General features: G+C 41.6%; 2 protein-coding genes across 11 annotated transcripts in view; one reads left to right on the top strand and one right to left on the bottom strand.

Moving 5' to 3' along the window:
- PRELID3A (PRELI domain containing 3A) overlaps positions 1-12774 on the top strand; it is a 112192-nt gene that overhangs the window by 91482 nt on the left and 7936 nt on the right. For 2 of the 7 annotated variants that reach the window (XR_003005775.1, XM_024763927.1), the window contains exons 6-7: positions 5139-5262; positions 6454-8694. Coding sequence is in view for 3 of the 7 variants with exons in the window: in XM_024763927.1 (XP_024619695.1) it covers positions 5139-5246 (108 nt within the window). In the remaining 4 variants the exon portion in view is untranslated. Of the gene's footprint in view, positions 1-5138; positions 5325-6453; positions 8695-12774 lie in introns of those variants that run through there. The other 5 variants (XR_003005776.1, XM_024763928.1, XR_003005773.1 and 2 more) reach the window with 4 other exon arrangements.
- The window catches only part of SPIRE1 (spire type actin nucleation factor 1), a 162741-nt gene that overhangs the window by 15247 nt on the left and 134720 nt on the right, over positions 1-12774 (bottom strand). For all 4 annotated transcript variants that reach the window (XM_024763920.1, XM_024763919.1, XM_024763923.1 and 1 more), the window contains exons 8-9: positions 11054-11226; positions 1551-1638 (exon numbers count right to left, since the gene is read on the bottom strand). In XM_024763920.1, coding sequence (XP_024619688.1) covers positions 1551-1638; positions 11054-11226 — 261 coding nt within the window. The remainder of the gene's footprint in view (positions 1-1550; positions 1639-11053; positions 11227-12774) is intronic.

Consider the following 12774-nt stretch of genomic DNA (forward strand, 5'->3'; position numbering starts at 1 on the left):
TGCCTACTCAAATCTGTCTTTGAATGCCTCTAGTGAATTTTTCATATCAGTTATTGTACTTTTCAGCCCCAGAATTTCTTTTTTGTTTCTTTCTAGGTTTTCTCTCTATTGATATTTCCATTTTGTTCACACATTGTTTTTTTCAACTTTCTTCACATCGTCCTTTATTTCTTTGAGCATCTTTAAAATTGTTGTTTTAATGTCTTTGTCTAGTATATCTGTCATTTTTCTGGGACCTGTTTCTGTTATTTTGTTCTTCTGAATGAGCCATATTTTCCTGTTTCTTTATATGCCTTGTGATTTTTTGTTGAACACTGAACATTTGAATTTATCAATGTGGTAACTCTGGAGGTCAGATTTTCCCCTTCCCCAGGGTTTTGTTATTGTTTTTGTTTATTGTTTTTCTTACTGTTGAAGGCTGATCTCTGAAGATCTCTAAACTTAACATTTCATCAGGTCTTTTATGAGCCATTCCCTGGGCAATCATAGTCACTTTCTAATCCTCCCATATGCATATGCCGTTGTTTTTGCATGTTCTAGGCTTTTCACTCTCAAAAGGGGAAACATGAAAAATGAAGGGGTAGGGGAAAGGCACCAGCCCTTTAAATCCCCTGGAGATGACTTCAGCTAGAGGGGAGGGGGTGAAGCTAGCAACAGGGCAACAATGGCTGCCTGCCTCTTTGCACTTTTGAAATCAGAAGCAGTAATCAGCAATCAGAGGACAGATCCCCAATATTTGGAGGACAGGGTCCTTCTTGTCCACCCTGGCTCCTGCAAGCTGCTCTAAGAACAGCACATAGCTGCCTGTCATGGGGCTGGGGGTGGGGGATGAGTAGTTGCCACTGTGCTATGAGCTGAAATCTACTGAAGTTAACCCTGGAAGTTTTAGGCATTCAGCAGACTCCAGAGTTCCAAAAATAATTACATCAGACAGATTCTACCACTGCAATTATTGTCTAGGTGGAAAGACAAATTCTGGTGCCTCCTACTCTGCCATCTTCCCAGAATCCTCCCCTTTAATATATAAGTTTTAATCCTTTATATTGATCTTATAAATGAAAAGATTACCAATAGTATTTTTAAAAATCACTTAACTTTAGATTCTGTATTGCCTGAAGAGTTATAAAGGTGTTTTTACTATCTACAAATGTATGTGGGTAAGGATGTGTGTGTGTGTGTGTGTGTGTGTAGGGGGGATGATAACAAGTGTGATTATTCAGAGCTTCTGGTTTAAATTTAGATAAGGAGGTAATTAATCTAAAAAATACATACAGTTGACCTATTCCCTACAACTATTATCTGTAAGCCCAAAGGTGACTGATTTGTTATAAGGTGAGAATGTGAGACCCAACTGTCCATTTTGCCCTATGTTATGATGTCATTCTAGGAAAATAACAATATTTCTCTTCTTAACTAGTGAAATTCCAGGGTTAGTTCTTTAATTAACTAGTTACCCCAAATGACAACAAGGCACTTTGGGATTCCCTTTTTTAGGTCAAGTATGTTTTTTAAGGCATCTGACACTAGTTCTTTGTACTACAAATACTCACTCTTCCTTGTGGACACAGCCTCCAGAAAGGGAGCTTCAAGGAATGAGGAAGGTGCACTGCTGCTGGCTGACCTGGGCAGAGTTTCTTCCTAAGAAAGGCACAGGCAGACAAGAGAGAGAGAGAGAGAGAGAGATCTCATGCTAATTAATAATGTTCACTCATAAATATTTAACATGAGGCACAAAATTTTAATGTCAAAGGTTCAAGGCAAGTTGGAGACAAGCTAGAAGGGATCTAAAATTAGACATGTCCGGGTTGTGCCCTGGCTTTGTCCCTCATTAGAATGATGTGACACTGACCAAGTTTCTTATCTTAGTTTCATAATTTCCATAGGTCACTACAAGGACAGATCTGAGAACACATTTAAAATGCTTACCACATTACCTAGCACACAAGAAATGGTGATTAATATTATCATTAGTGGAGTATTTAACACACTTATAAAAGTAATAAACTTGGAACCCCACAAGGGTAGATGTGGTGTATCTTGTTCATCGTTGTTACCTAGTACCAAATCCATCACTTACTAAGTAATGAATAAATATTTGTTGAATGAATGAAAACAAATATTTCATGAAATGTCATATGAATCTAGAAAAATGTCTGCATTGTGCCAAATAAAGTTTAAATTCCTATTACCAGTGAGAAGAGACCTTCTTAATTTGTTTTACACTATACCAAAATAAAGTATAATATTTATTCATGAAAAATTTACTATTTACTATGTGACAGGGGATATACATTAACTAGAAGACAACTTATTTCCATAATATGTATAGAAAACTGATAAATATTTTTAAATATATAAGAAAGTTAGGTTAATATATTAATCTATGACTATGTGAAACAAATAGTGAAAATTCTCTCTGACCTACTTAGTTAAGGTGACTTTAAGCATTAGCCATTCACTAAAAACTGGCTTTACCTAAAACCTACTGCTGAAAGCATTAGTTTTGAACACACCTCACTATGAAGGATCTGGCCAAGGAACAAGAAAAGAAGAAAGCCTTGTAAACCGCACAGTCCAAACAAAGCCAGTCTGAGCAGCAACCTCCGCATTCTTGATACTCACCACCAAGAACAAGTCAGGCAACGTAAGCAAAGACTCACTCCAGACATGCTGGAGGTCACACAAGTCTCTAGAAAAGCCAGCAAGAACTAGCATAATCCCCTTCTGTTATGGAAGGTCAAAAAGGAAATAAAAGCTAAGAGTATCTCATAGGAAAAGAAAAACGGAGTCATACCAGGACTTTCCAGTAGTTATGAGGTGGGAGCTAGAAACAAACAGCAGAAACCATCCCCAATGCACATATTTCAGCCAACCTTCCCCAGAATCATTTTTACAGCCTAATTTCACGTAAGTCTGAGACATGTCCATCCATGCCTTGCACCCCACTACTTACTGATCTGAAATCCCCGCACTGAGAACAGCCAAGAGCCTGTCCTGGGCAGGCAGGGCCATTGCAGGGACGGGGTGTGGCTCGGGGCCTCTTGGGATTTGCTCCCAGAAGCTGTGGTTGGTCCTCTGGCCCTGCACACCCACCTCAGGCAGCTGCACCCACTTTCAGACTACTTGAAAACTAATCCTACCATTAAAAAAATAAACTCAATCTGGATTAAAGACCTAAATGCAGAGGAAAACATAGGCAGAACAGTCTTTGACATAAATCATAGCAATATTTTTTTGGATCCATCTCTTAAAACAGGAAATAAAAGCAAAAATAAACAAATGGGACCTACTTAAACTTCCGTTTGCACATCAAAGGAAACCACTGACAAAATGAAAAGACAACCTACTAAAGGGGAGAAAATATTTGCAAATGGTATGACTGATAAGGGGTTAATATCCAACATATCTAAACAGTTCACACTATTAAACATTAAAAAAAAATTTTTTAATGGGCAGAAGAACTGAACATTTTTCCAAACAGGAAATGCAGGTGGACAACAGGCACATGAAAAGATGCTCAACACTGCTAATCATCAGGGAAATGCAAGTCAAAACCACCATGAGCTATCACCTCACACCTGTCATTTTGATGTCAGAATCACTATCATCAAAAAACAAAAAAACCCCCCACAAATAACAAATACTGGAGAGGATGTGGAGAAAAGGGAACCCTGATACACTACTGACAAGAATGTAAATTGGTCTAGCTACTGTGAAAAACAGTATGGTGATTTCTCAATAAACTAAAAATAAAACTACCATATAACCCAGAAATTCCACTCCTGGGTATATATCTGAAAAAAAACAAAAACACTAATTCAGAGAGATACATGGACCCCAATGTTCACAGCAGTATTATTTACAGTAGCCAAGATATGGAAGCAACCTAACTGTCCACCAATAGATGAGTGGCTAAAGAAGATGTGGTGTGTGTGTGTGTGTATATATATATATATATATATACACACACACACACACACACACACACATACACACACGCACACAAACACACATATACATACAATGGGATATTACTCAGCCATGGAAAAGAATAAAATTATGCCATTTGCAGCAACATGGATGGATTTGGAGGGTACTGTGCTGAGTGAAATAAGTCAGAGAAAGGCAAATACTGTATAATCTCAATTATATGTGGGATCTAAAAAATATGACAAACTAGTGAATATAACAAAAAAGAAGCAAACTCACAGATATAGAGAACAAACTAGTGATTACCAGTGGTTAGAGGCAGTGGGGGAGGGGCAATAGAGGGGTAGGGGATTAAGAGGTACAAACTACTATGTATAAAATAAGCTACAAGGGCTTTCCTGGTGGCGCAGGGGTTAAGAATCCGCCTGCCAATGCAGGGGCCTTGGGTTCAAGCCCTGGTCCAGGAAGATCCCACATGCCATGGAGCAACGAAGCCCGTGTGCCACAACTACTGAGCCCGCATGCCACAACTACTGAAGCCTGCACACCTAGAGCCTGTGCTCCGCAACGAGAAGCCACCACAATGAGACACCTGCGCAACGCAATGAAGAGTAGTAGCCCCTGCTCGCTGCAACTAGAGAAAGTCCGCGCGCAGCAATGAAGACCCAATGCAGCCAAATAAATAAATAAAATTTAAAAATAAAATAAGCTACAAGTATATATTGTACAACACGGGGAATATAGCCAATATTTTTTAATGAGTATAAATGGAGGATAACCTTTAAAAATTGTCAATTACTGTATTTTACACCTGTAACGTATAAAATTATACATCAACTATATATATAAAGTATTTACTTCATAGAAAGAGAGAAAGGAAGAAAGAAAGAAAACTAATCTTCACCAGGATTAGTTCCTGCCCCAGAGGAGTCATGGAGACACCCAGAAAGGAACCGGGGAGCGTGTGGTGTCCCTGTCATGTCCACTCCTGTTGACTAAACACTTTCTGCCTGGCTGAGGTCTTTCAATGGGTCTCTGACATCTCTTAACATTAGTCTTTTCTACAGCCGTTTCTGAAATTTGCTTATTGTCTGCATATTGTCTGATCCAAGTTACTAGTCTCTGACACTAAGTTAGGCCTTTTCTAGTTCTTGACACTAAGTTAGGCCTTTTCTAGTTCTATGTCCTGATCAGTGACTCTTAATCAGGTCCTGGATGCAATGAGGTCACTGTCAGAAGTCCCGCAGCTTTGCTCCTGGGGTGGCGCTGTCACTGAAGGCTGCCAGAATTGTCTCAGATGCCAGCCTGGCACCTAACTCACTTAACAGGAAGGTAAGTCTCCTTCTTCCTGAAAAGAATCCCAGTGAAGGCATAGATACAGCTCCTTTGCTTAGTTTTCCTACTGAAAGCTTTGATATAGCTCCAATCAAAGCTTATCTTGACTTTTAAAACGTTACCTGGGACAGGCTAGCAGAGGTTATTAAAGATAAGCAAGAAACATTGAGGTTTAGAGTTTTAGGAAGAGAAAAAAAAAGTGATGGAAAAAGATCTGGTGTTGGGAGGTCTGGTTTAGCAGGGATTCTGCTACTGAAAAGTTGTTTTTCTAAAGTTGGTCTCTATCTCTACTAGAGGCTCAGTTTTCTCACTGAAAAGTAATGACGTTGAACAAGATTTCTAAGCCCCTTTCCAGTTTAAGTTATTTTAAATTCAAGCATTCTCATATACTGCTAGTTGGAATACTACAAAGTTTATGAGATATGCAGATTTTGGAGTTAGACTTGGGTTTCAAATCCGTCTCTATAATTTACTCTTTAACAATCTTAGTTCAAAGACGACACCTTTCTGTGTGTCTTGTTTCCTTATCTTTTATATAAGGATCGTAGCTACTTCTAGGGTCTGATCAATTTATAATACCTAAAGTATACATAGAGTTGGCTCAATAAAAAGTAGATATTAGAGCTTTCTTTAAGGAACTTGGCAATATGTATCAAAAGCTATAAATATGTACATTCTTTCACCTAGCAAACATTCTTCTAGAAATATCCTGAAAAATAATTCAAAGCAAAAATGTATCATAAGGATGTTCACAATATTATTGTTATTTATAATAACAGAAAACTGGTAACAGCTTAAATGTTCAAAAACAGGGGACTGGTTAAATATAATATGGCAAATTATTATGACAGAATACCACACAGCTATTTGGCATCATGTTGAAAAAGGATTAATCAGATGGGAAAATGTTCATAATATTTTGTTAAGTAAAAAGCATGGGTTAGTTCCAGTTCTGGCAAAATGGCAGATTAGATAACCTATTCCTACGGCCTCAAGCAGGGTATAAAGTCTCTGGGTCACTACCAATAGCCCAGTTTCACAACTAGAAACTTTTAAGGATATCAATTCAAGCTTGTAGTTAATGCTGATTATTTAACTATTATAATTTAAATGCACAAAGCTGCTGGGTAAATCTAAGAGAAAAAAAATCCCTTTACTGGTTCTGCAACTGGAGGTCTCACTTTACAGAAAGGAAGAAAATGCATTTCCTTGAAGGAACAAAGGACGCACGGCATTAAGAAGACTGAGGGCAAGTCATCATCTCATGGCTCTGAACAGGATTAAGGAGTTTTTCTTTCTACATAAAGCAGCTGAGTTTATGTTGATAAAGTAAATAATCCATTAATATCCATTGCATAAGAATATCTGACTTATAATAATATATTGACTCTTTACAGGGAAATTCACTACTCAATGGGGAATATTTAGACAGGAACCTGCTCTTTGTGATAATTTGGGCCCAACTTTAAGTTAACCTCAAAGACAGCAAGGGGCAACAGGAACTTTCTGGTGCACAATGGAGTCAAATGAAATATGTCTGCAGAGGTGAGCAGAGCTGCTACCCTGGAATGGTGGCAGTTACCTCTTAGTATGAAGTCTCTGTGGAAGAGAAAATTAAATGAGATCATGTACGAATGAGTTCACCATACACTCGGTATTCTGGTGGCTGGAAGGGTTTTTTTGGTCTGTTTTTATTTTTGTTTTTGGCCGTGCTGCATGGCTTGTAGGATCTTAGTTCCCCAACCAGGGATTGAACCGAGGCCCTCAGCAGTGAGAGCCTGCAGTCCTAACCACTGGACCACCGGAGAATTCCCCTGGAAGGTATTTCTTAAACCTGAGGGAAACCTCCGGTGGAGAGACTGCAAGGCCAGCAGGAGACGTGTGATCGTGCACAGAAGCACTTCCTCCAGGAGTGAGTACGGTGCCCCGTCCGCAGAGGGACGAGCTCAGTGTCAGGCATGCTGGGACTTCCTAGGGGACACTTCCTCTGAGAATGGAAAAGGCATGAAGATGGGGAGGTGGTGGGGTAGGAAGTGGAGAGCAGGCCTAGCCCCGCCTCCATTTCTAGTTGACCCGCCTTGTACTTCTACAGCTTTGATGTGAAGGAAAAGTTTTGGTCCTTAAAAAAAAATTTTGGAAGCCACTCAGTAAATGGGAGGGAAGCAGGAAAAATGGGGAAGTGGTAATAAAATTGAGGGGATGGAAGAAAAGAGTAAGACCAGCCTTTTCTGAGCTTTTTCTTTATTTGGCCTCCACTGTCCTCCCACTACAGGCCTGAGTATTAGTCTTTGTTCCTGTGCAACCTCCACCAGGAATGCTTTAGACAAGTGAGAGAGGCAGGGTCAGTCCGCTCCTCCGCCCCCAGGGGAAGTCCAGGCCAGTAGGGGAGAAACAGGAGACCGGCTGTGACCTGGCCTGGCACGTGCCACAAACAGCGGAAGCCCTCTGCCCACTGCTCTCCTCGCCTGACTCCTCAGCCCAGGTCCTCCCTCTCCCTGAGGCTTCTCCAGCCCCCGGCCCCCTGGTGGCATCACACACGGGTGGCTCAAAAGGTGCCTGGCAGGCTGCGAGCACTCACCAAACACGTGTAATGACTCAGTGTATGTTTCTTATTTCCCATTTGGATTATGAGCAAGGGGACAAAGGCTATCGCACTGCTGTCCCTTTACTGCTTACTGAAGGCATCTGGTAAATATTTGAATGGAAAAAATGGAGAGGCATTGGAAAAAAAGAAGTTGGCGAAAAGGAAAAATAGGAGAAGAGTTAAAGAAAAAAGTGTGAAAAAACATTATAATAAAATGTGAATGAAGACACTGTGCAATGTGATGTGGGATATATCTGTCTTAGTATCTGTGGCCATTTTTATAAGTGAGCAAATAGGACCAGAGATAAATCAATCTTGGTTTAGGAATTCCCTGACATCAGGAATCCATTAAGGTGGGGAAAAGAACACCCATCCATCAATTTAGAGAAGGCAGGACTCCTCAGCCTCTTTTCCGCTTTCATATTTATGGGCAGGACTGCCACATTCTGGAGCTGCAGGAGACCTCAGATGGAGGACATGGTGGAGGCTGACACAAAGGGACCTGTCTTCGTGTCCTGTCCACAAAGCAGAGCCAGAGCCCACGGCACGTTCCTCGCTAACTCACACTGTAAGGAAACCCGGCTTGAGTTTCAAGGTGCTTCGTTCATGTCTATAGAAACATCGGATAATTGTCAGGCTTTTACAAGAGGCATTTTTCTGAGTTGGCTTCAACCAGTCGGTAGATAATCTTAAAGAGGCTAACGTTAAGAAAGCTTTTTAGGATGAACACAACTAATCTACCACAATTAAATTAAAGCTGAGTCTCATCAAAAGAAACCCTACGGAGCCTCAGAGAGGGCACCAAAAAACAAAACAAAAAAACCTCTACTGAAACTTTGATTATCACAAAGCCCAAGTTTGAAATATAGCTGTTTAAAATTAAAGGCTTCTGCTCATCTGTGTTTTCTAAATTTCAAAGTTTGAACATATTTAGAAGTTTTAAAATTCTATATTCAGGGCTTCCCTGGTGGCGCAGTGGTTGAGAGTCTGCCTGCCGATGCAGGGGACGCGGGTTCGTGCCCCGGTCTGGGAAGATCCCACATGCCACAGAGCAGCTGGGCCCGTGAGCCATGGCCGCTGAGCCTGCGCGTCCGGAGCCTGTGCTCTGCAACAGGAGAGGCCACAGCAGTGAGAGGCTCGCGTACCGCAAAAAAAAAAAAAAAAAAAAAAAATCTATATTCAGAAGTTTAAAAAAAAAAGGAATGTAAGGCATTCTCACATTCAGCATCTTTGCCCTGCCCCTCCTTAGTACTTTAGAGCATCAGCTGTAAGGGAAGAGGACAGAGGGGTGTGCTTGCTCCAGTCCTGGCCCAGGACCATTCCCTCTGTTCCAGAAATCAGAGATCCCCACCTTACTCCCAATCATGGGAGCCATGACTGCCCAGGCCTGGACCAGCAGCCAAAGACCAGGCTCAACACTTCTCAGCACCGTATTTCACACTCCCTTTCTAACTAATGGGCAGGCACGCAAACACAGCCTCGCTCTGATTAAGAGAATTGTGTCTAGCAAATCATCTCAAGATTTGGATTTAGGGCATCAGCACAATATTTTCACAAAGAGGAAAACTAAGACAACTGCAGAGGCCGCCCACTGCCCTCCTCATGGCCTGGGCATTCTAGCTCAGGGCAGTGAAGGACGAAGAAAGGACAGGAAGGGGGTCCTGGACACAGGATGGCGCGCTCGCTGCACCGGACACAGGTGCTCCCAGCAGACTCTGCAAGGGCGGCACTGGTGTCAGCACCGTCCACCTTGGTCACCTCCAGCCACACGTGAGAACTCAATGAACTGAGTTTTAAATTTATTTAATATAATTTGCATTTCAATTATCACAGTTCTAGTGGCTAACCACTAGATCTTCTTTTAATTTAAACTGTTGTTCTCACAGGTTAGCATGAATTTCTTTAAATATGTGAGTGTCTGCTGGGGATCAGGACCTGGGAATATAAGGTGAATTCCGTACCTTCCCTCCTGGGAGCTTGCACTTGGTGAGAGAGAGAAAAAAATGGATAATTATATTACAAAGGGTCAAGTGCTCTAACACAACAGACGGATCAGAGGGTTATTATGGAATCGGAGAGGAGCTGGGTGTAGGCTGCACGCAGATGCACAGAGCGGAGCAACAGGGAGTGAGCAGGAAAGAGCAAGGGACCCAGTGGGGCTGAAGGGTAAACTGAAGCAGAGTGATGCTGCAGGCACCAGATGGCGCAGGCTCTGACGCAGCTTCTTCAGGGACAGGAGCTTAGTCCTGTAAGTGGCAGGAAGCCTTCAAAAGGTTTCAAAGACAAAGACCCTCGTGGTATTTGCAAGATGGAATCAGGGAAGCTAGGAAGAAGGAAGATAAGATATGACTGATGAGAGAGCGCATGCACTGAATTGGGCAGTAATAAGAATACTTCTTTACTATTCTTGAAGTTTGAAAAACATTTAGTGGCAAAATTGTTATTACTGATATTGCTGGATAAGGTGTGGAGACCGGTGAGGGCGTTATGAGAGAATAACCCCTCAAGTTCTAACCTGGATGAATGAGGAGAGAATGGAGCCAGCAACCGAGACAGCAGACAGGAGACTAGAAGCCTGCGGTGTGTGGCATGGTTTGGCAGGGGGCGGGGAAATCATTTCATTTTATATAAGATGACTTTGAGGGTCGGGTAGTGGAGACATACAATAGTGACACTGCGGACAGAGGCTTGCAGAGATCTGGGAGCACCCACGTCAGGAACAGGAAGGATCCGCAGGGCATGGGCACAGTGTTGGGGGACTTGTCTTTTGGTGTTACTATTACATAAAGAAGAAGATTCAGTATGGGTGTGTGTGTGTGTGTTTGTGTGTGTGTGTGTGTGTGTTCTAGAGAGGGAAGAATCTATGAAGATGTTTTTCTTTTTCCTTCCCCAAAACAAAGGGAAACATATTTAAGAAAATATAGGTTTGAAAACTATTGACTTATTTTAACCCCACTGTAATCTAAGACTATGTATGTATGTCACAAGTTATTCTATAAACTACAGCCACTATATTGGCCTTTATTAAATAACAGTAAGTAATCCACTGTTTCATTTCCTGCTAAATGAATGAATTTTAAACCTAACTTTAATTGACTGAAAAATGGAAAGAGATTAAGTAACAGCTGGAGCAACACGAGGACCGGTCGGAGGGCGCTCGCCTCCTGACCCCGAATCGGGACATGGGGGGCCGTGGGGCCTCACCTCCGAGTCAGAGCTGTCCAGCTCGGCCAGAGTTGGGGCTTTGAGGAGTTTCTTCCGCTGCACAGGCACCTGCTGTACGGCACCTGCCCCATTTTCTTTTGATTGTGACGTTAAACCTCCATTCACCATCGATGATTCCAGGACATTCTTTGGAGATTCAGGGGTAGCTACCTCTGGTAAAACAAAGGTGAAAGCTTACCTTTTCTTGAGCACAGAAAGGTAGTCAGTGAACCAAACACACTGTTCCAAGTACCTGCACTTGGAATCACACCCGAGGTGATACAGCATTTCTATGTCATGCAAATACAACACAGAGGCTAGACACAGTAACACCTATGCCTATACAACACTTGCGTTGACATTAACTGTCAGATTCAAATAAAGGAAACCTTTAAATGAATAATTATATATTCACATTTGTAGATAAAAATTTAGAGCTAGAAGAAATACTACAGATAACTGACTCCAACTTCTCTATTTTCCAGAGGCCCAGAGAGGCTAACTTTCCTTTTAGCCTCTAAAGAGCTAGTGATCTACAGATCAGAGTGATGGCATGCACATATGGCTGTAGTATCTGAAAGTGGTTTTATTTTAAAGTAAAAATAGCTAATAATCTATATGCATATAAACATGAACACAAAGACTCTGAGATACACTTCCTCTGATAAAGCTGATTTTGATTATCCAAAGCTCAAATCTGGATGGGAAGGCAGTGAAAGAACTGTGGCAGCACAGAGCATGGAGTACAGAGTACAGACTACAGAACACAGAGCATACAGTATGGAGTACAGTGAACAGAGTACAGAATACGAGTATGTAGCATAACGTGTAAACTTTAGAGTATACAGTATAGTTAAGATGCAGATGGTCTGGATTCAAAGTCTAGCTCTAGTTGTTTGACCTTGAGCAAGTTACTTAAACTTTCATTCCTCAACTGTAAAATGGGGCTAACAACAGAAATGGGCTTGTTGTGAGGATTAAATAAGTTAACAACTGCATATAAAATACTTTAGTGTGTAATAAAGGCAGTGCACAGTAAATGTTAGCAATTATTAACACTGACTTTTTTTTTTTTTTTAAACATTTTTTTGTTTTGTTTTGTTTTTTAATTTTATTTATTTATTTATTTATGGCTGTGTTGGGTCTTTGTTTCTGTGCGAGGGCTTTCTTTAGTTGTGGCAAGCGGGGGCCACTCTTCATCGCGGTGCACAGGCCTCTCACTATCGCTGCCTCTTGTTGCGGGGCATAGGGTCCAGACGCGCAGGCTCAATAATTGTGGCTCACAGGCCCAGTTGCTCTGCGGCATGTGGGATCTTCCCAGACCAGGGCTCGAACCCGTGTCCCCTGCATTGGCAGGCAGACTCTCAACCACTGCGCCACCAGGGAAGCCCTTAACACTGACTTTTATCTCCATTTGTAAGTGAGTGAACCAAGGCTAAGGGTGATTCAGCCAGTCACACAGCCAGCGCGGCACAGCTGACACTGGAATCCTTGTCGGTACTGATTCTAAAAGGCCACCTTTTTTTGTAGTGGAGCCTGTAATCTTCCAATGCAAGTGGAACTAATTTTCTTCAGTATTTCAATAACTAATAATTTTAATAACTACTAAATTAGAGTATTTAAAAGTGAGAAAAAGCAGTCCCTGCATGATTTAACTCACAGACCAGCCCATAACCTGGTTTTTGCCCATGGAGCAGTCTGTGAAACTCCCATGGTTGGGG

Source organism: Neophocaena asiaeorientalis, unplaced genomic scaffold, assembly GCF_003031525.2.
Source record: "Neophocaena asiaeorientalis asiaeorientalis breed wild unplaced genomic scaffold, Neophocaena_asiaeorientalis_V1.1 scaffold110, whole genome shotgun sequence".
Taxonomy (NCBI): Eukaryota; Metazoa; Chordata; class Mammalia; order Artiodactyla; family Phocoenidae; genus Neophocaena; species Neophocaena asiaeorientalis.